The 24,027-nt window shown below is 43.1% G+C and overlaps 1 protein-coding gene across 1 annotated transcript in view; it reads right to left on the reverse strand.

Moving 5' to 3' along the window:
* Window positions 1-24,027, reverse strand: part of KNDC1 (kinase non-catalytic C-lobe domain containing 1) — a 76,358-nt gene that overhangs the window by 13,195 nt on the left and 39,136 nt on the right. Inside the window, exons 10-20 of the mRNA XM_053388797.1 lie at window positions 23,026-23,184; window positions 22,596-22,673; window positions 20,703-20,784; window positions 20,376-20,538; window positions 17,621-18,525; window positions 16,173-16,317; window positions 8,735-8,820; window positions 4,662-5,002; window positions 1,655-1,748; window positions 1,460-1,557; window positions 370-593 (exon numbers count right to left, since the gene is read on the reverse strand). Of these exons, the coding sequence (XP_053244772.1) occupies window positions 370-593; window positions 1,460-1,557; window positions 1,655-1,748; window positions 4,662-5,002; window positions 8,735-8,820; window positions 16,173-16,317; window positions 17,621-18,525; window positions 20,376-20,538; window positions 20,703-20,784; window positions 22,596-22,673; window positions 23,026-23,184 (2,375 nt within the window). The remainder of the gene's footprint in view (window positions 1-369; window positions 594-1,459; window positions 1,558-1,654; window positions 1,749-4,661; window positions 5,003-8,734; window positions 8,821-16,172; window positions 16,318-17,620; window positions 18,526-20,375; window positions 20,539-20,702; window positions 20,785-22,595; window positions 22,674-23,025; window positions 23,185-24,027) is intronic.

Consider the following 24,027-nt stretch of genomic DNA (forward strand, 5'->3'; position numbering starts at 1 on the left):
TCCAGAAAATGAGAATTTCAGAAAAATAAGAGCTTCCTTTGCCTTCCCCAACCATGACATGATAAAATAAATTTAACTCTAAACTATAGGACCCCCCTTGCTCCAGTACTTAAAATGAGAAACAGACCACCCTGCTCTCCATTGCCTAAACTTGGAAAAGAATTGTCGAAAGGAGTTGTCTTAACCTGGGAGTGATTCCTTAACTTCTTTCTCACCTCACTTTTGCAAAGCAGTGAGAGAGAGACACTTTCCTTTCAATCTTGCAGCATAAAATGCATGGAGATTGATAATAGAATTGCACCTTCATTTCAACAGGGAGGGGAGTGAGAACAGACATCACCTTTTGTGAGACTGCAGAACAGGCTGTACCTGGAATAGAGATATGCCATCAGCCCAAGTGGTGTTCCAGCTTGTAGATTTCTTGGCTGACTTTGATTGTCATTACACGGGGCTCTATACTGGGTTTTATTTATATTATAGAAGAAGAGCATGCAGTCCAAGGAGCTAACGATGCTCAGAGCTTCACTGCTTGCCATGTTAACAACTGCAAGAAGGTTGCATGCCTCAACTCCCCATTTCTCTATAGACATAATCTGCAGCAGAAGGAGACAAGGCAGACAAAACGGTACAAAGTTATTCCAGTGATGGGGAGGAGAAGGGAAGGGACAAAAAGGCACTACTAACAGGGCCGTCTTTAACATATGCCCCGCTGGAATGCACAGATCTGCCCAGCACCCTCAAATTTTAGTTTAGCCGCCCCCAAATTAACTTCTATTGAGTGGGGAAGCCAAAGTTGTTGAGTTTTTCTTGGGAGGGAAAATCGCTCACCTGTAACAACAACACAGTGGGGGGGGGGGACTGCTTTTGTTTCCTGACTCATCAGGAATATTTGACGCTATGGAGTAACAGAGCGATGGGGGGGGGGCAGGGACTTACGCTCCATTGCTTTTCACTGCTGCCAATTGAGAGGGACTGGAATACAGTGGGTATACATTTGACGCCCCACAGAATTCAGCGCCCGGGTGCCCCGCACCCCTTGCACCCCCGGGTAAAGACGGCCCTGACTACTAATTTGCACATCTCTGGGCATGCAAAAGCTGGGCATGCATATCCTCACTGCCCTCCCAGGAGGTTCTTTCAACTCTATGCTGGAGAAGGAACTGCACTAGCTCGAAGTCCACCACCCTGATTCTGACACTGGCCAGCCAGATGCCTCTAAGGAAGCTGCTCATTCTTGTTTGACCAATAAACAGGTCCGAGAACTGGTGGGGGAACTATGGGAGTGGTGCTGATCAAAGGGATCCACTTCTACCCATTAAAATAGCAATGCTACATTGAGCTCTCATACTTCATTCCTCCAGCACTGAAGTGTGGCATGTAGGGGGAAAATCTACTTCCTGTTGCATTGATATGGAAACAGTAGATACCAATTTCTAATTCAAAAAGAAAGCCAAATTACCTGCAGGTACTTCTTCACCAGGTCAAGAAACTGCACCTTTGATTTCATTTCTTCTAGCTGTCCCTTCAGTTTGGGCAACACTGTTTTCACTTCACCACCTCAAGATTTAAAAAGTGCAGTAAGGGCCACTTTGCGTCAGCACAGATGCACAATTACTGTAACAAAGCTATTAAAAATTACAAACTACAGATATACCTTTGCTTCTTCTCTCCTTATGCAACAACCTCTGGTAGAATTTTATACTCTTCCTATAATTCTTTGTCTCCATCGTTATCAGCTGCTCAAGTTCCTGGTGTGAAGGTCGGAGGGAAGTGAAAGTATAGTAAGTATAATGATGTAGTGGTTTTACTTCTGATAAGCAGAAGCTGGTTGCAAATAAGAATCAACCAACAATAACACCTAGTATTGCCCCTAACAGTTAATATGCATAAAAGTTAAAGCTAGACATTATCACATTTTAGCTGTCTGTTAACAATTCTAACAACTAGCCATATGGGTCTGGTTCAGAAGTCTAAATTTTGTTCCGATTAAACAATGGTTTATTAGACCTGGAACTGAGTTGTGTTCCTATATGCCATCGCTTCTCTGCAACATCCAATTATAACTGTGGTTTAAGGGCTCACTCCAATCCAGGATATGGAGGGCCTCTTGATACGGAATGAGCCCTTAAGCATTCTACGTGCTTGGCTATCACAAGCATAGCTGTCAACGTTTCCATTTTTTTAAAGGGAAATTCCCTTATTCCAAATAGGATTCCTTGCAAGAAAAGGGAAAAGTTGTCAGCTATGATCACAAGAAACTGTAGTTTAAATAGAGCAGGATATTCTCAACAAGGCCAGGCATACAAAGGAAGGAGGGAAAAGCAGAAAGCATACAGACACATGGTTTGCTCCCAATCTGCTAAACTGTGGTTAATTGGAAATGAAATTATCTCTGAACGGGGTCGTAGTATTGGAATAATAGGTACTTAAACTCATTTAAGCACATAAATTGTACTTAAATGCCTTTAAAATTATTGATGAACATAATTATTTTCATTAATATTATATGCACATCATATAACCCTTTTCTTTCTTTCTTTCCAGGAATACTGACAAGTCTATAGTCTATTTTAAATGGAATGTTCAGTGCCAGCTGAAGTAGACTTCAATGAACAGTGTAAAAAATCAGGATGAATGAAACAAAGTATTTATAAAAATATCTAGGGACAATCAAGACTAGTCATATAGGAAATAAAGACTTTGCTATGCTTGCTTTCATTAAAAGATTTATATTCCACAATTCTATCATGTGATACCAAAGGTAGCTTTTCCCAGTTCTGCAAGGGAGATCTGTATGCTAATATGGTTGTATATCATTATATGAATCCTTTCTTCGTGCATCTGATGTAGACCAGGGTATACAATCCTATTCAGGGTGGCAAACTGATGGCAAACTGTTTCCGCCGAGCAAACAGTTCTTAAAGGGTGGAAAGAGTAAGTGAAAACAACAATAATTCAGATTCTTCCCTGAGTTTCAAAAACAGCTTTTCAAATGGTAGGCAAGAATCCTATTAAAGGAGAATTACACAGAAGTCCTGGTGCATTTCCGTCTGGAGGGTGGCCTTAGCATGCAAGTGAAAACAAGCTGTATGACTGACACACCTGCAGTTATGCAATAAAGCCTGGTGTTTTAATTATTTCCATTGGAAACAATTATCAACAAAGCACAGTAGTTAATTCTAGAATGAATGACTTCTTAACTCAAATAAGTGTGGTCTGATTAGGGCTGTTTACCTTAAACAGCAGCGGCATTGCCTTATAGCATTCTAGGTGAATGTGGGTGTTTTGTAAATTGAAAAGCATTTTGTGAAATAAAAGAAATGGGAATACAGCCAACAAACTCAAACACAAACCAGTTCTCTTTCTGGTTTGAAAAAAAAAATCATTAGGTTTAACTCAACATAAGCTTTTGATCTGTTAAAGTAAGGACCATCTTCCATTGCTCTCCCTGAAGCTAAAGATGCCTGAAGGCTAAAATTTCTTTGATAAGAACACAAGGTGATGTGTGAACTAATACAGTGGCTCTTGAGAACTGCCTTTGCATTTAAGCACATATTGAAGATCAAAGGTCAACATTCTTTGATTCAAAACATGTCCTCACAAAAATGATGTCTCTGCTAAATATTTGACCTACTATGTAGGCAGAGAATTATACATCAAAAGTGTGCTAGATTTCTGTGAGCTTGATCGCTGAAATTGTAATGCTCATTGTAAGACTATACAAAACCCTTGATATTAGCTGGTAGTGAAAGCCTAGTAAACCATTTGGAGTATAGAAGAGACGGCATTAAAAAACAACAACCCCAGAATTTTTTATGGCACCTTAAAGACAAATACATTTATTACAGCATAAGCTGCTGCAAACTCAAGCCCACTTTGTCAGATGTGTGAAGTGAAATCTTATTTGGCAGATAGAAATAGGAGCAAACTGTAAAGTTGAATGGCAACTCAACCAATGAACCCCAGCAGTAGCAGCTCTCCACAAAAGGGCTCCCCCCTCTCCTTCCCTGGGGCCTGAGATTGGTCCCCAGTACAATCTGTAAGGGGAGGGGACAGGGGATTGCTCAGCCTGGCAAGCTAATATGCTTGTGTGGATGGAATGTCTGTAACAGTGTGACATTAAATTCCACTCGTAGTCTTTAAGGTCTTGCAATACTTTGCTGTTTTCTCTGCAAGGGGCTAACATGACTGGAAGTATTTCCAAAATGTTTCCATTTCTCTTGTGAACAAACGTCTCAACTTTCATAATCAGGTAGAATAGTTTAAGGCACAGCTTCGCAATTCTCCATGACTCCCCTTCATGCTCATTAAACATGAATCCCAGGGAAGCTCCCTACCCCAACATTGCTCATGATACTGTCCAGAGTACACAAACCTACACTGGTACTTATATGTACTGCAAGTGGATACTGGAATAGTGTGGACAATAGTAACTAGAGAAGCCCATCTTGCAAGGACTGGAGAAAATAGGTTTTAAAGCATATCCAATGCTTTTAAATCACCCATGTGAATGTACCTTGTAGAAAGCATATGTAATGTACTAGTTTACATCTGGAAGAATTAAAATGTAGCCTGCTTTTCATGCTCTATATTACACCTTAAAACAAACAAAAAAAAGTGTCCCTGATTTTTCATCCATTCTTGAAAATCAGGCTACCTACCGCTTTTTTCGCATCTATGTCTTGTGCATCATTAACTTTTCGCTTTCCAAGTTTTCTTATGTAGTGATGTACTTCCAAACTAAAACATTCCGAACCATAGAATGCAGTGCTCCAACCAGGACAAAATCCACACAGTTCGGATAAGCAGGGAGCTTTGGTGCAAACATTTTCCTCCAACTTTAACAGAACCTGCTCTTGTTCTTGGTTCTCTGCTGGCAAGTCTGCACGGAGGTAACATTCTCCACCATTCTTTTGTATTCCATCTGCAATTTCCTGTGATTCGGCTTCCTTTTCAGAATTATCTTGTGGGAGGTCAACTGCATCTATGCCAGCAATAGAAACTGCAGTTGTGTGAAAACATGTTCATCACATTTCTTTCACCACACTGGCAACTGTCACCAAGCCAACTGGCATAAAAAACACGCGCACACACATTATGTGTAGCAGCTGTGGGAATGTTCAGGGGGGCAGAAGAGAATATGTCGTTTATTAAATATCCTTTCTAACTTGCATTAGCAAGTTTCTTTACTTAGCACAGCGCATTCCCCTTTTCACAGCAGAAAACTAGTTGCAAACTCATGTTTTCTTAAGACAATAAGCTTAAGACAATAAGCTTAAGACCATGGCTTGTCCAGATTGAAATGTGTTCAAATATTTTCCTGGTAAGACCACTTGAATCCCTCCTAAAAGAATAACGACATCACAGTCTTATTCATAAGCAATAAAAAGAAAGTTTACTCATGATAGGGCAGAGCACAGTGTGATCCCTGAAGGCAGGTTTAAGGCTTCAAGTTACAAACTTATACTAACAGGTTTATCCCATAAAGAAGATGACCTGGGGGACTGCTTGGCTGGCAGCCAGCAGTTCATTCCAGGAAGTTCGCAGGATAAAAAGAAGATGGAAAAGAGAGAGAGAGAGTGGCGGCATGCCTTGTCCTTTTACCAGGTTTGGAAAGGTCACGCCCACCCACCCGCAAGGAAGGATGCTCCAAGCCAGGAGGAACAGGAAGTTTCGCCTGGCTGGACCAAACATTCCTTTGCATGTCCACTATAGCAAAACTTAACTGCTCTCAGTGGATTACATCCCACAGCAGAAACCTTAATATTTCTTCATGGCCAGGAACCCACATGCTCTCTTCACACAGAAGCACAGCCACTGCAAATTTTCTGCAAGGTGGGGCTCTATTCCACATGCCTACACTGAATGCAAGGACACCATGTAGGGTCTTGACTGAACTGTACAAAGGTTAAAAAAAATGATTTATCCAATTTAACACTGCCCTACTTTCTTAGCTTTTTGAGGAGGATGCAAATCTCCTCTCCCAGTAAGCCTATGGGCATTTACAGTAGCAGAGTATGGCCTTATGTTCCTCCTGCTGTAGATTATATAGAAATATTACAATCAATGAGTACTCATAATATTTTCATTTTAACTGCGTTATTATTTTTTGTTGAATGTCAGCTTAAACAATGAAGGGGCAGTGCACAAATGATTAAAATAAAGAAATGTAAACAAAGTGTGCTACTCAACCAGAATGATTACAGGATGGATATATTGTCTAGCCGTTCCAATGCAATCTTAGAGGCGAAATGAGGTTTCCAATAAACATTTCTGATTGAGAATATGGATTAGTATGGCATCACAGCTGCTTTGGAATAGCAGGGAGTAAAAGGGAGTAAATCTTTGCTGCATCTTCACATGTCTGCACCCATGAGGGTCTCCTGCCCTATTTCTACATTAAAATTTTAAAAAATCAGCATGAAAATTCATCTTTCAAATAAGTATTTTTTTCAAAAATCTGCATTTCTAAACAAATTTTGCTTTTAAAAAAGCATTATTAGTTGTTGTTTTTTAAGCTGCATTTTGAACCAAATGCAAGCTGGGGTGGGATGTGGGGTGGGACTCCTACTGTTTATGACTCAAGGAACATTTCTACCATGGCACTGCCCAGTGCACCAGCACTCAACTAGTATCTTCCCTGAACACCACTGGACAGTGTACCCCAAAATAGCACAGAAACAAGAATTCTGCATAGACCCCACAACCTCACGCACAGTTAGGTTTTTTATATGGAGTACTTCTGTCACTGTGCCCAAGTTGAGGTAATCAGCTAAGAGCATGATTTACCACACAACCTCTCCCACACAGGTTGTGGTGTCATCCACAGCCTAAGAAACAATACTGACATCCTAATTAAAAATGCTGACAAAAGAGCTGCCGTCATCACTATCAACAATAAAAGAAGGTGAGACGCAACTTTCCAATACCATTCTTCTACATTCCCCTATTTTCAGCTCTTATTAAGAAAGTACAGTTGGTACTAATCTGAATGGTAGATTTCGGAGGAGTCATTGGGCTATCAGGTTGGTCTTAGGATATGCCTTGATGATGAAGCAGGAAAAGAAAACTCTTCCAAGAAGTGATTAGCTGCCGATCAGTTTTACAGACCCTCCAAGATCGACAGTCAATGGAGTCAACACAATAAGGGTAAGTAAAATAGCAGAAAACTCGTGTCCCAGTAAGGGTGGGGTGGGGGACTTGTGAACATTCCAACACAAACTTATAGACCATTGCAGTCCCCGCTAGGACGAAGTCCTAATAGCCCAGTGAACCCTCCTAAATCTACTGTTCAGGTAAGTACCAACTGTACTATTTCAGGAGGGTGTTGCTGGATTATTGGGTTGGGATGTACCACACAGCAAACCCAGTTAGGGTGGATCCCAGCTGCAATGGAGAGTAGTAAGGCAGAAGGACTTGGTGCAAGACCATACAGCCAAAAGCAGCCTCTGATGAGGCATAAGCTTCATCTTATGACTTCCCCTTGTGAATGTAGCTAGGGACGGCCAACTGGCTGCCCAACAGATATCAAAGAGGTGTTAGCAAAGAAAGCTGCCAAAGTGGCTGCCACTCTAGTAGGATGAACTGTAAAGATGGTTGATGAACCATCTTTGGTTCATCAAAGAAGATGGTTGGAGAAGCTTCAAAGCTCCATATTCCACCACAATACAAGCTTTAAGCCACCTAGATAAGGTGGAGGAGCTAACCATTTTGCCCAAGGAAGTGAGGTGAAAGGAAATAAATAAGGAATCAGTTAATCTACACGCTTTAATCCTTGGGTGCACACCTCACATCTAATGAGTGCCAGGCCTTTTCCAATGGGTGAGCAGGGTTGGGACAAAACATAGGGGAAACCAACTCTTGCTAAACATGGAATCTCAACAGAATTTTGGGTAGAAAGGAGGGGATGACCCTGTCCTTGTGGGAAACACATAAATGCTTTGCTACAGATAGGGTTCCCAACACCAACACTCTATGAGTGGAAGGGACAGCTATTAGAAAGAGTCCATTCTTCTGTGCACCTTCCAATGTGATCTGTGCCATCATCTGTCAACATTGCCTTTCTATATAAGACAAACAGGTCAGTCTCTAGGTAAAAAATAAATGCACATAAATCTGACATCATAAACCACAACATTAAAAAGCTGGATGGAGCAGGCAGCATTTTAACAACCATGGACACTCTGAAAGTGAGCATCTTGGAACAAAACAACTTCAAAGAAAGTCTGCAACATAAAACTGCTTAATTAGAATACATCAAGAGGTTCAAATGCGGTCATTTGTGAACTGAACCTAGACAAACCCTTTTTAGCATATTATATATGTTAATTGGTTCAACAATATGTGATATCAACAACTGTTTTGTGAATTATCACTGTGAATGAGGCAATTACCGCTCTGCGCTTTTCTGTATATCATTTCCCTCTGACCTCACTATTTACAATTTCCCCACCCCCTGCCATCCATGCGTATATGTGTACTTGTAATTTGGGGTACGTGTGCATCTGATGGAGTGGAGTGTAATCCACCGAAGCTTATGCCATAATACATTTGTTAGTCTTTAACATGCCACAAGATGCTTCGTTGCTTTTTGCTGCAAGGAGCCAACATGGCTATCCCACTGGCAATTGAATTAATATCTTCAGCAACTGAATTAATATCTTCTAACACTTTCTGGTCTCATTATCATCATCACAAGCTGTGACCATCATCACAAGCTGTGGTCTTTCCTTACCATTTGTTTCTTCACTGGCGTCCCCAAGATTCTTAGGTTTATTTTGGCTCTGAAATGTGTTGCCACAGTATTTTGTTTCATTCATGCTGTAAATATAGAGACAGGGTGGTGAGATAGTTGATTACACACAGACATGCAGGAAAGATTTGTTAGGGAGAAAAGCTCAAATATGAGGTTCAAAGTGCCTGAAATTTTAAAAAACAATTTCATTCAGCTTTTCTTGTTGTGCAGCACAGAACAAAAGTAAAGGAAACAAGACTTAAGAGACCTAAAGTAGCACTCCACGTGAACTGTTTTGGACCAGGCCGCAGAGTCTTCTGCAATGTACCATAATAATAAAAACAAAAATTAAACAAAAGTCTGGCAGACATGTCAATGTGCCGTGTTTCCCTAAAACAGAAGGTTTGAAAACCACTCCACTAGTATACAATGACATTGGACAAGGTACAGTGGTACCTCTGGTTATGTACTTAATTCATTCCAGAGATCCGTTCTTAACCTGAAACTGTTCTTAACCTGAAGCACCACTTTAGCTAATGGGGCTTCCCGCTGCTGCTGCGCCGCCGCCGCACGATTTCTGTTCTCATCCTGAAGCAAAGTTCTTAACCCGAGGTAATATTTCTGGGTTAGTGGAGTCTGTAACCTGAAGCGTATGTAACCTGAGGTACCACTGTAGTTGTGAAATTTCCTTTGTTGTTCTTTCTTTCGCCCAAAGAAGCATGCAATATAAATTCCAGAGACATTCCTAGCTTTCTCCTCAATAGTCAATCCACAACACATTTTCAGTTATGTCTATAAAAGATGTTCTGAACACAGTAAAGCCTGATAAAAATGTGAAAATACTTCTTTTAGAAACTGTATTAACACCACCCCAACACACACACATTTCTCTCTTTTATACAAAAAGCCATTTTCTGAAACATTGCTGTCAGGGAACTGCCATCTGAGACTAAGGAGGTGAAAGGGCTCATGGAGGGTGAGAGAGACCATTCAGCGGAGGAGGGGACCAGCAGGGGGAGAAGTGGAGTTCCAAGGGAAAGTGAGTCGGAGGGAGGGCTCAGAGACACTTCAAGCGGGAGCAGCGGGGAGATTTCAGGACCTCCTGTAGGGACACCCACTCCTCGGCGGAAACTGTCACGCCGAGAGTCCAGAAGACGCGTTTCCGTTAAGGAGCTTTTATGCTGGAAGAAGTTCCGTAAACGCCCACTGTCCGATTCAACGAGCGATTGATGGAGTCATGTTTAAGGAGCTCCATCACAGACAGAGGTTTGGGGACTTAGCCAAACTCTGAGGGATTAGGGTTTTACGCACAAGCAGCTCATCATCCCATCACAGCAATCGGACAGTCCCTGAAAGCAGCTTGTGCAGAGAGGCATCATGAGTAACCCAGCCGGAGCCGGAGGAGCAGCAGGAGCTGGAGAGGGTCCAAGCCTGGAAGAAAGGTACAGAGTGTTGGAACTCCAGCTAGCAATGCAAACGGCGAGGCTAGAAGAAAGGAGGGCGCAGGATGCAGAAAAGGCAAAAGGCGCTACACTAGCAAGAAAGATGCCAGGAATGGTGCAGAAGTTTGGGGGGGGACCCCAGGAACTACCAAGCCTTTAGGACAGAGATGCAGTATGCTCTTGAACTGCAGTTTGACGACTTTCCCGACGAGGCATCGAGAGTGGCGTTTGTGATTGGCCATCTCAAAGGAGGGGCGAGAGATTGGGTCAGACCCCTGATGGCAGGGAATAGTGACATGCTGAAGGACGTGAGGAAGTTTTTTCGCGCCATGGATTTGATGTTTTCCAGCGAGATTGAACAGGGGCTGGTGCGCAGACAATTGATGGCGTGCAAACAGGGGAGCCGATCGGTTCGTGAGTACTGGACTGAGTTTACAATGTTGATACATAGATTGGGGTGGGACCTTTCGGCGGAACCCATTCAAATGCTCTTTGAAGAGGGGCTTTCTTCGGCGGTGAAAGATGAACTTTCCCGGGCGCCCAGGGCGGAGTCTATGGACCAGCTGACCAAATCAGCGCTGACCATTGGAGCACGCCAGGAGGCAAGAGCCTTGGAGAAGCGGGAGGGGAAAGGAGAGCGTTGGAGGGATTTCCGCATTCCAGAGATTCCAGAACCAAGTTTCCCGCCAGGAGAGCCGATGGAAGTTGGAACAGCGCGCGCGCGCGCAGTTTCAAATCCCAGTGAAGGGAGGAAGAAGGAGGGAAAGAGTGCCAAGAAATGTTATCTCTGCCAGCAGCCAGGTCGCTTTGCCAGAGTCTGCCCGCAAAGAAAGGAATGGCAAGGGATGGCTGGAGCTGTTGGGGGGAAGGAGGAGGAAGTCCAGGAGCCAGTAAAAGCCAACGCCTGTCTGCCTCTGTCAGGGCACTGCAGACAGGCCAAGGAGCAGTAAAAGTGCCCACTCCGGAACCTCCAAGACCAGCCCTAGTAATAGAGGTGTTGCTAGAGCTGGCAAACGGATACCCACTAAAGACTAAGGCGCTGCTGGACTCAGGCAGCTCCTGTAATTTTATGAGCAAGGAGTTTGCAGCTGAACACCAGATACAGACACTCCCTTTAAGCAACCCCCTGCAGGTCACCACGATCGATGGGAGGGAGCTGCTGGGAGGAGAAGTCAGCCTACAAACCGTCCCAATGGTTATGAGGGTGGCCAGGCACACTGAGAGGATAGCGTTCAATGTAGCCACCCTGGGAGGGGCTCCAGTCATTTTGGGAATGAGCTGGCTAGCGTTGCATGACCCGCTAGTGGGCTGGCATCAGAGAGTGGTCTCCTTTGGGTCAGCACATTGTCTGGAACACTGCAGAGAGGGAAAGGTGCCAGAAGGGGCAAAAGCCTCTCTAGCAGGGACGGAAGTGGCGGACAAAGGGAAGGTGCCCAAACAATACGCTGACCTGAGCAAGGTCTTCAGTGAAAGGGAAGCAGATAAATTACCACCGCACAGAGACTTTGACTGCCAAATTAATCTGGTCCCTGGGGCCCAGCTCCCCGTGGGCAAGCTGTACGCCATGTCAGACAGGGAAATGCAGGAGTTAAGGGAGTTTATTGATAAAAACCTGAAGAGGGGCTTCATCAGAGAGTCCAGAGCGGTGGGGGGGAGCCCAGTGTTTTTTGTGGACAAAAAAAACACGGATAAACCGAGATTGGTCGTGGACTACCGGGCCCTAAATGCCGTGTCAGAACCAGTGACTTTCCCCATGCCCAGGATTGATGACATTTTGACCAGGGTGAGGAAGGGAAAGATATTCACGAAACTGGACCTGAGAGGAGCATACAACCTGATATGAATAAAGAAGGGGGATGAATGGAAAACCACCATGTTCACCCCTTTGGGGGCGTTTGAATATCTCGTTATGCCATTCGGATTACAATCAGGCTCCGCCTGTTTTCAATCGCTCATGAACCACGTACTGGGACCTTTGCTCTACAAGAATTGCGTGGCCTTCCTCGATGACGTGCTGATATATTCAGAGAATGAGGAGCAGCATGTAAAGGATGTCAGGGAAGTGCTGAGCCAGCTGCAAGCAAACCAGTTGTGGGTGAAATTGGAGAAGTGTCAGTTCCACACCAAGGAGGTGGAATTCCTGGGGTACCGCTTATCAGACAAGGGATTAGCCATGGATCCAGGGAAGGTCCAGGCGGTGCTGGAATGGAAGACACCGAAAACGAAAAAAGATGTGCAAAGGTTCTTAGGGTTTGGGAACTTTTACCGTAAATTCATCAAGAACTTTGCCCACTTAACGGCTCCCATCACGGACTGTCTAAGCAGCAAGAAGAAATTCGTTTGGACGGCGGAGGCGGAGCATGCTTTTGAGGAATTGAAAAGGGCATTCGCTTCGGAAGAACAGCTCCTGCATGTGGATTTACAAAAACCCATGAGAGTGGAAACTGATGCCTCAGACCGGGCGGTGGGGGCGGTGCTGCTTCAGCCAGGGAGCAATAAGTCGGAATGGAGACCGTGTGCCTTCTTTTCGCGTAAGCTGAACAAATCCGAGAGGAACTACACGGTATATGACCGAGAACTACTCGCCATTCACGAAGCGTTCCGGAGATGGAGACACTTACTAATTGGCGCACAACATAAGGTGCAAGTGTGTACGGACCACAAGAATTTGGAGTATTGGAGAACGGCACGGGTGCTCAACCAACGACAAGTGAGATGGGCCCAGGAGTTCTCCAGATTCCATTTTGAAATTTGCTATGTGCCAGGTCCAGAAAACATCAGAGCGGACGCTCTCTCTCGCAAACCTGAATATTTGGAGGGGGAGGGAGCGCCGGAAGAGAGACATATTATCCCAGAGGACCACTGGGTGTGTGGTGCGGCCTGGGTGGGGCAAAGAGAACTGGTAGAGGGAACGGTAAATGATGAGTACGCCCAGGACAAGCTCAGAGGTCTAAGGAGAGAGGGAGAAGACCCCGGGGGTTTTGAAGAAAGAAACGGGGCATTGTATTACAGAGGGGCGCTATATATACCCGAAGGGGAATTGAGGGGGAGAGTACTCAAACAGCTGCACGACAATCCCACAGCGGGGCATTTTGGGCAACACAAGACCATGTGGTTGGTGACCAGGGAGTTTTGGTGGCCCAAGGTGAGGGAGGATGTACGGGAGTATGTGAGAAGGTGTGACCAATGCCAGAGAGCCAAAGGAGAAAGGCGGGCACCAGCGGGGTTATTAGAACCGTTACCCACACCAGAACGACCGTGGGAGGCGGTGTCGATAGATTTTATGACTGATCTGCCCAAATCCCAGGGGAAAACCGCCATACTAGTCGTAGTAGACCTGTTAACTAAGATGGGTCACTTTGTAGCTTGCTCACATGCAGTCACGGCGGAAGAAACAGCGAAATTGTTTGTAGAACATATTTTCAGACTGCATGGCGCCCCCTTGAGGGTGGTTTCCGACAGAGGGAAACAGTTCACGTCCAGATTCTGGAGGAAACTTATGAGCTTATTGCACGTAGAGGTCAACTTTTCGACTGCCAGGCACCCTGAGACCAATGGGCAGGCGGAGAGAGCAAACGGTATTCTCCAACAATACCTGAGGTGTTATGTCAATGACAGAGAGAACGATTGGGTCGAAAAGTTGGCACTAGCGGAATTTGCTTACAATAATGCTGAGAATGTGTCCACCGGGATGAGCCCCTTTTTGGCTAATTATGGGTGCCACCCCAGGGCGTTTCCAGGGGAAGGAGGGGAAAGATGGAGTGTTCCAGCCGCGGAACTTTTTGTAGAAGAAATGGAAGCGATCCATCGTCAACTCCAACTCAACTTAGAAAGGGCCAAGGAAGAATATAAGAGGCAGGCAGACAAGAGCAGAAGGGAAGGTGAAACAATTAGGGTGGGGAGTCGGGTCTGGCTATCAACCCAAGGGTTGCCGTTCAAGGGGGGTTGCAAGAAATTGAGACCCAAAAGATTGGGACCATTTGAGGTCATCCAACAGGTCAACCCAGTGGTGTTCAGACTCCGGTTACCGAACCACATGAAACTGCACCCAGTATTCCACAGGTCATTACTGTCACCATACAGGGGGGAAGGTGAAGGGGTATCCACACGGGGGCCAGCCATAGAAGAAAGGGAAAGCCGCAACCATGTGGCGGAAATCATCGACTCCAGGTGGAAGGGTAATCAGGTGGAGTATTTGGTCGCGTGGGAAGGGGAACCGGAGTCGGAAAACACCTGGGTGAAGGCAGAGGAGGTCCGTGACGAGATCTTGATCGAAACGTTTCACCAAAGGTTCCCCAGGAAACCTCAGCCAGTAGCGAGGTTTCGGAGGGAGTACTTTGGCACCACCGACGATGAGGAGGAACTGGAGGGATTCAGGGAATCGGAGTTGGAAGGAGGAACAGACTCCGATGAGGAGGAGTACTTGGAAACCGGAGACAGCAAAAGGTGGAGGGAAGTGTTCGAAACTTCGGAAGATGAGGGAGGTTCCTTCAGGGGTTTTGCTCCCTCGCCTCCCGCAGAGGAGGGGAGGGAAGGGGGTGAAGGGGGCCCTGGAGGGGAGGTGGATGTCAGGGAACTGCCATCTGAGACTAAGGAGGTGAAAGGGCTCATGGAGGGTGAGAGAGACCATTCAGCGGAGGAGGGGACCAGCAGGGGGAGAAGTGGAGTTCCAAGGGAAAGTGAGTCGGAGGGAGGGCTCAGAGACACTTCAAGCGGGAGCAGCGGGGAGATTTCAGGACCTCCTGTAGGGACACCCACTCCTCGGCGGAAACTGTCACGCCGAGAGTCCAGAAGACGCGTTTCCGTTAAGGAGCTTTTATGCTGGAAGAAGTTCCGTAAACGCCCACTGTCCGATTCAACGAGCGATTGATGGAGTCATGTTTAAGGAGCTCCATCACAGACAGAGGTTTGGGGACTTAGCCAAACTCTGAGGGATTAGGGTTTTACGCACAAGCAGCTCATCATCCCATCACAATTGCCAACAGTATATTATCAGTCTTCATTAAAGCCTCCTATGTACCACTTTAGTCATGAGAAAGATTAAGCAAAACTAGAGGCATTCATGATATAAACTGTTATGAAATGCCAACCATATGTTTTGAGTCATCTTCTTTTTCTTTTTGCACTCAACACCGAAATTAAGAAATATCTTCATTATACTCTTAATGAACTTTTAAAGTTAGATACACTATAACTAGGCTCTAGAGAACAAACTGCATAGTGTAAACAAGAGAGATTCCATCTTGATTGCACGGCAGCTTGCAGTCACAACTTCTGAGTGGTTTATAGCCTCTCATGGATTTATTCATTTTTACATCAGCACGGTCATGTTTATGTCCATACAGATATACCAGCCAATTCAAGCTCCTGCATAATTCTTAAATGCTAAAATCCTTTCCTTTTTAAAAATGCATTTCCCACTTGGTTATGTTTCCCTGACTTAATAATTAGATGAAATGTCAGGATCCGACCCAGGAATGGTAGTTTAGGAGTCAATGTCAAAGGCAAGGACACAGAACTGTAGAGTTGGAAGGCACTGCGAGAGTTGGAAGGCACTGTAGAGTTGGAAGGCACTGCGAGAGTCATCTAGTCCAACCCCCTGAAATGTAGGAATGTCAACTACATCATCCATGACAAATGGCCAGCCAACATTTGCTTAAAAACCTCCAAGAAAGGAGAGCCCACCCACCACCCCCTGAAGCAGTCTGTTCCACTGTCAGACAGAAAGTTATTCTTGATTAATTGGAATTGCCTTTCTTGAAACTTCAATCCATTGGTTGAAGTCCTACCCTTCAGAGCAGGAGAAACCAAGCTTGGTCCATCTTCCTTGTGACATCTCCTCTCAGTTTCCTCTGTCCCAGGCTAAACATATTCAATTTCCTCAAACCATTAGGATCAATGAAGAAGTTCTAGAGAGTTCCAGTGCCTCATTCAGAACTCATGCCAGAGAACAAACACCAACACATATTCTAAAAGATAACAGAAGAGTCACTTACCTTGCAAATATAACAGTTTTACCATTTACTGCATCATACAGTTTTGCTAGTAGTTTTTCTTCCCAGAGAAGGTCGCAAAATTTTTCAGAGATTGCATTACAGAAAGTTTTATATTTGAGATCCTTTAAGCTGTAAATATATTCACCTGGTTCAAGACATTTTTAAAAATGAGAATTAAATCGGGAAGGGGGAGACAGCAAATCGCTTACGTGGTTATCAGTATGCTTTGTGAAGCTTTGTTGGGCAAGTTTTAACTGATTTTAATATTGTATTTTTAAATGGTTGCAACCCACCCTAGGACTCATGGTGAAGAAATTGAATAAATAACAAGTTATTGTTCCTTTGATCAAGGGAATGTCCAGAGCACTTGAATTTTGATTTAAAATGAAATATGGGGGAACAATACCCCAACTAATTAAGGTATAGGGCTAAGTAAACAATCTGTCACTGGGAAAATATAGTTCACCCAAATTAGTATGCGTATTGCAGTGTGAAGATTCACATATGAATGGCTGCACCAATTATCGCAGCAACTGACTGGCTACATTACTGATTATGTGACCTATTCTCTCCTGCATGCCTGTAACATTTTGTGAACATATTTTAAGGAGGGAACAAGCTCAAAGACCCATCTCATGGTAAGTGACCCTGGGACCGCTTACCATGTCTCAGCCTAACCTACCTTACAAGGTTGTTGGGATGATAAAATCATATAACACCTGTATTGAAAGACCTACATTGGCTCCCAGTATGTTTCTGAGCAAAATTCAAAGTGTTGGTGCTGACCTTTAAAGCCCTAAACGGCCTCGGCCCAGTATACCTGAAGGAGCGTCTCCACCCCCATCAGTATACCTGAAGGAGCGTCTCCACTGAGGTCCAGCTCCGAGGGCCTTCTGGCAGTTGCCTCACTGCAAGAAGTGAAGTTACAGGGAACCAGGCAGAGGGCCTTCTCGGTAGTGGCGCCCACCCTGTGGAATGCCCTCCCATCAAACAACTATCTGATGTTTAGAAGACATCTGAAGGTTTTAATGACTGCTGTTTTAATGTATTTTTAATCTTTTGTTGGAAGCTGCCCAGAGTGGCTGGGGAAACCAGATAAATATCATCATCATCATCATCATCATCATCTTAAGTTCCTTGAAGGAAGTGCAGGATACAAATGTATATAAATAAAACAAGAGCTTCAAAAACAGACATTCTTATCTAGAATAGGCTTTCTCCTTTACACAGAAGGAAGAAATCAGAACCACTGGAACTATTCAGGTCATGTTAAAAACAAAAACCTCTTTCCATGGTACAGGAGAACTCTTGGGATCTGCACATGCCAACTTTAATTAAAAATAACCATCAAGACTATGCCTTGCACAAAGCCACCAGAATCTCTATTTGAGCATGGTCTAGAATATATTTTTGCATCTATGATGTGATTCCAAGTATTAAATGCCTACCTATGGCCAGAGCTTCAACTGTATTCATCAGATGACTACCAGATGCAAACTCTTCTTGGATAAGATGCACCACTTTCTTCAAGAAATTTTCGTTTATCCCATTATTATGGAGAGAGGTTTCCAGGTTCAGTGAACAAGGAGGACTTGATTCCCCAGAGGCATGCGACGAGTGATTTGATAAAGGGTCAATATTCCTTGCATCTGTATTGCATTCCTCACAAAACGTTAGGGACAGATTCTTTTCAGGATACCTGGTTTGAGGCTCTTTATTAACTGTAGTTAGGGGTAAACTATTAATCTTCAGTTTCATGTCCAGACATTCATGCCGTGCATTACTAGTCTCGCAATTCCTCAGATGGTTCGTGGGTGAAGCGCTTTGCAACGCTTTGTCAACATCATAGTTCACTATAGAATCCGAAAGGAGGACGTGTAAACTGGGACAACAACTGTAAGCTGTTTTTGAATGAAGAGGTTTATTCGGTATTTGCTCTGATATAGCAATCTGGACTGGTACGAGGGTTAACACCCTTGTGACTGGGTCCTGCTTCAAAAGGAAATTGTTTATAAAAGCCATACTAGAAGACACAGTGCAGTTAGGATCACTTGAGGAAGGACACTTCCCTTGAGAAGGACATGAGGTTTCAGAGAATAAGGGTAATTTTGCCATGCCTGAGCTAGCACTGCTTGTTTTTGGCTCCTCTGCACCAGTCGGAAGTGATGCTTCCAATCCTTGTTTATCCTGCTCCAGAATACCAGATGTAGTAACACAGACTGCTGGCAAATCAGAGTCCTCATCCATCTTGCTTTCAGAATCAATATTTAAACGTATTGAATTTTTAAAATCCACAGGCACACCACTTTCCATAGTCATTCCACATTGTATCACTGAGGATGCAGCAGTACCTCTGAAAAAACAATATATTTTATGCAAAACAGTTGCAGGAATTTGACACATCACATTGACCCATCCACAATCTGCTGTACTCTTACTTTCCACACCGAAGTCTTCTTAATACAGTCATACCTCATGTTACGCCCACTTCATGATACGTTCTTTCAGGTTACATTCTGCAGTGACCCGGAAGTACTGGACAGGTTTACTTCCGGGTTTCGCCGCTCGCGCATGCGCAGAAGTGCAAAATGACGTCATGTGCATGCGCAGAAGTGGCGAATCGCAACCCGCGTGTGCGCAGACATGTCGCTGCGGGTTGCATTCTTTTCATGTTGCGAACGGGCCTCCAGAACAGATCCCGTTTGCAACCAGAGGTACCACTAACTGTTTCTGTGTTTCAGTGACAACTCTGAACGTATCTACTCTGAATCCCCTCCCTAGTTCCTGTTTCATCTTTGTTGTTATTTGCCCTATATACGGCTAAGAAAAGACATAATAGAGGTTTGTAGAATTTTAACTTGCACGGAGCAATGTTTCTCTCCCAATATAACAATCAAGCTAATTCAATTAATTTTATTGGTAGTAGGTTTAGAACATATAAAATATTTTTCTCTCTCACAGAATGAATAATCTTACAATTAATTACCAAAATGTAATGATGGATACCAGCCTCAATGACTCTTAATAGGTGCATCAATAGCTATTAGGCATGGCAGTTAAGATGAAATGCTGCTTTCCTTTTTAATACGGATGTAAGAGAAAATTGTTTCAAGGTGATATCAACAAGGTACATTACTTCTCATACATTAAGCAAAATAAAGATCACTGTTTGAGTCTGAAGAGTTAGAAACACCCAAAACAATGAAAGGAGGTTTTTCTTTTGTAGTAGGAACAGCCCACTATAAGAGTATTGGGGGAAGGGTGGGAGTAATAATTCTACTGCAAATAATTCTTAAAATTATACCTGTGGGAGATTTTGCAGTCAAACCTAACAAGGCATGTCTATGCTAGTTAGTAAATGAAGTGGTTAAGGACCACAGAACTGTAAATTGCAAGAGAAGGCTTGGCTAGGACATGCTCCCTCATCTTCAGGGAGGGAGGATTAAGGGTTGTTTCCTGTTTCCACACCCCTCCTGTTCGAACCAAGTAACTGACCAGAGGCATGAGGCTGGAACTTCCAAGCTCCAGAAACCAATTTTGAAAACCATCTTTTGTATTTTTGTACTCAATAAGTTTTTACCTGTGTTGTTTCTGCTGCAGCACTGAATGATGCATGAGTGACCTATGATTGCTGTAAGTAAAATATTTAAACTTACTTAAGTTTGTGGTCTTTTCACTGAGAGGGGATAGAAGCGTGGGAATCACATTGTGGGCGTTGGGATCACATTGGGATATTTAAAGGTCTAGCACCCTAAATTGCCTGCGCTTTGCGTCTGATGTCAAAACTACTGGTGTGGTATTTTTCTTATAAATAAGGCACTGTTTCAATTTATGGAATTAAAATGAAATGAAATTCCTCTTCCGACTAAGTATAGCCTCAAACACACGTTAGCAAAATGGAAATTCCATATGACGGTACCACAGCTATTGCAAATGCCAAGAATGGACATCTGACTTGCCTCCGTGGGCAATCTGTGTGATTCTTGGTCTGATCTAGTAATCCTTATGCTCTTATTATACTAGAAAAAGCAGGAAACCTACATGGCGCCTTGCTGAAAAATGATGTTCAGAACACCAAACCAAGCCAAAATGGCTTCATCTCAGTCAAAAAGAAGGAAGAATATTAAAACAATACTAAAATCTCATTTTGCATCACATCAAATACAGCATATTACTTTCTGGACATTACACCAACACACTTACTTTTTAATATCAATGTTTTGATGTAGAATAATAGGCTTGAAATGGGTTGCTGTAGAAGTGAAAGCACTTGGCAATATGGTACTTTCTCTGTTCAAAGAAGGCTGGCAGGGGACTGGTCCTTTCACTGCTATCAGTTTGCTTTCATTGCTCATAGGTAAAAATCCTGAATATGCAACAAGGTGAAGACAAAGACAAAAGTCTGCATTTAGCATAAAGGCAGGATGTACAATTGCTTACATAAGAAAAATATTTCCAACATGACTGGACACATTACCTAATGGCGTCTTCCCAAAATAAAAATGCAGGAATGCCTACAGGTGTACTCACCTAAGTTTTCATCCACTGAACTTCTCTCACTTTGTAAATCAAAAGGCATGCTATCATTAAAAGAATCCGCTTCTTTGAAAGCCTAACAGCCAAAGAGTAAAAAACAAAAAACACAAATGCATTATAAATTGTCTTTTAAAGCACACAGTGATAAAGACAAACATTTATTTGCTCAAGCTTTCTTCTGCTCTTTCCTGAGGGCTCAACACACTTAATACTTCCAATTTCAAAGGAGTCAAAAGAATAAAAGCATAGAGCGAAGTCCTTGAGCCCAATGTCATTTATATTTCTAGACCAGCCATAATTGTTCCTTCCTATTGTGAAATATTGTTGAAACTTGCTCTGGATTAATAATAGCTACCTTTTCTGCACATATTCCCTGGAAGGAATGCATCACCAGGTTTGAATCCCCCCACTCCCAAAAACAAATGCACCAGAAATAAAAGGATGTGTGGAATGTGGCATTTAATTTCCCAAATGCACTGGGAGGTTGGGGAGAAGTCGAATAAGCAATTGTTGGTCACTAGTACACTTCTTGGTCATTTGAGTCAACTGGCAGACAAAATGGCCGTTGTCAAAGTCCAAGGCTACCCTAAAACCACTGAGGGTACTTATCCTATAAAAGGCTAAGCATCTCTTGGTCATATTCCAGCATGCTCCAATTCTGCTGCCATAGCAACAAGCAAGAAAAGCAAAGAGGGAGGGTGCTGTCTTTCCAGGCACCTCTTTCCCACACATTCTTGCCATTTTTGTAGAACTTTAATCAGGAGAGCTACTAGCCTGGTATACCAAACTCTCTTTCTGCTCTAAAAAATACCCTTATTTGAGCCAAGCATTGCGTTATGTGGCTCCTGGGTTTTTAATTAATGGAGCTTGAACACTAGAAGCCAATGCTGACCTCATACAGTTTGACTCATACAGTTTGAAACTGTCAGCTTCCAAAAAGTACAGTATAGATTCCAGCACAATACAAGGCCAGGAAAGACTAGACAGTAGAAAGAGCTTTGCAGCGCAAGAGCTACTCAGAGGACATAAGCTATTCTCATCCAGGCTTGCTTTAGAAACACATCAAAACAAACACAATTCTGTATTGGTATTATTATAATATTATATTATTTCGAGTCACAGTACCAATTGCATTGGGACATTCAGTGCATATTATACATTCATTTTATACAGAGTTGTGTTTGTTTTGATTATATTCTATTCTTTGTATAGAAACACAACACAAAACAGAGAAAATGTTAAAATATGAGAGCATTCCATGTTGATGTGGGAGCAGTGGAAATAATAGTGGAGGGACAGCCAACATAAAGATTTCTAACTGGACATCTGCCACCAAGTCATGCCCCAACAACACTGGTTTGAAAATTACTAGCTGATGAAACTTTTCCAATTGGGAGGTAGGCCAGTTTGCAGAAGAGCTACTCCCAGTATATAAAGCAGGCAGGATTCTGTAACACATCCAAAGCAGCTCCAGATATTGCAGCAAAATGTACAATGCTGACAGAAATCTTAACTTGTCTTTAATTAAGCAAGAGTTCCATGGACAATGGAGGAGATGTGCTCCAAGATATTTGAGATATGGTACATCTTTAATGGTTTTTGAACAGCCAACGCTAGTACTTCTATGGAGTATTGTTACTGTAGATGTGGTTGTTAGGATTCAGGAGCAGTTTACATAAACATGAGAGAAGGTTTACACGTTTACATATGGAGTTAAAAAGAAATCTTAATTAAATTGATCTGTTATGTTAATTCTATTTAACCAAGGCATTGCAGAAATGGGAGGTGACAGAAGAGTTTCATGGAGCCAAATCTAGTTCTAAGAAGCTTCATGAGAATTCTCATTTATTTATTTATTTCTGAACACATGAAGGTAAACACTCATACCTGAAAGGCAGATCTGGTTAAACATGCCAGAACCTTCTTGCTGCTTATTCTTTGTTCAAGAAGATAGCTATCACATGTCTAGAAAACAGCATTTTGAAGTGTTTAGTATTAGACAGAGGATAGGTGCAAAAATTAGAAATAATTTTGTAAATAATTTTAAATTTAGGAGTATTATTTTATCACAACTAATCTGAAGTTGCTATATTTCAATATTGTTTTTAAACAACAACAAAACGCCACACCTTGGTTCTCAATGGAGCCACTAAGGAATGAAATCGAGTACAGTTATCAACTCCTTAATTTAGAGTTGTTACCAAAAAAAAGAAAAAAGAAAAAAGAAATTTATCTTCAGTACCAGAATAATTTGCAGGAATAAAATACATTTTTACAATTTTTTGGGGAAAAAAGGAAATTGCTTAATTTAAATCACCTTAATTGCATCTGCCAGAGAAGGCCTGTCTTCTGACTTTCGTCTAGCCATATCCAGAAGAAAATTCTTCAGTTTCCTTGGCAACACTATTTTGTGATCAGGTGGGAAATTATGTTTTGCAGCTCTCCACAAAATTGCAGCAATACAGTAAATACAGACCTGTTGGAAATGGCACAGTGAATAGGCAACCAAGTCACTGGACGACTCCCACTCAGATTGAACCCTGCTCTTAAATACATATACTTAAAGCAGCCAATTTCAGGTCTCCAGCGCAAGGATGGGTATTCACTAAAAGCACAGTCTACAAATGGCTGTGCTGACATTCCTTCCGGCATCAGCACAGGCAACTGAGCCAACCCCAGGCATACCTGAGGTCAGGGCACAGCATAGCATAACTATGCACCTTCCTTCATGGTCACCGAAAGCATGCCACAAGCACACGTTGGTCACCACTGACTTAGTACCACTGAATCGTCAGTTCTGAAAGTAACACAAAAGCAACCTGGAGGGAGAAAGCACTGTTGCAGTTCAAGAGGTATCTAAAATCTGACTAGATGTGCTGTGTAGAACAGACATAACATAGCAGAATAACACAAAGCCTCCAAAGAGAATTAAAGCTTACAAAATTAAATAGGAAAAGGTTTGTAAAATAGCATAGCTGGATATGGGGAGAGGAAAAAGAAAAGGGAAGCTTTCTCATTGCAATGTTCACACAACGATAATGCAGACAGCAATCTGCAGCAGCAATGATTGCTCCCTGTCAATGCGTCGTGCATTGTTTTCAAATATACAGTGGTACCTCTGGTTAAGAACTTAATTCCTTCCAGAGGTCCGTTCTTAACCTGAAACTGTTCTTAACCTGAAGCACCACTTTAGCTAATGGGGCCTCCCGCTGCTGCTGCGATTTCTGTTCTCATCCTGAGGTAAAGTTATTAACCCAAGGTACTACTTCCAGGTTAGTGGAGTCTGTAACCTGAAGTGTTTGTAACCCGAGGTACCACT

The sequence above is a fragment of the Podarcis raffonei genome, chromosome 5, assembly GCF_027172205.1.
Source record: "Podarcis raffonei isolate rPodRaf1 chromosome 5, rPodRaf1.pri, whole genome shotgun sequence".
Taxonomy (NCBI): Eukaryota; Metazoa; Chordata; class Lepidosauria; order Squamata; family Lacertidae; genus Podarcis; species Podarcis raffonei.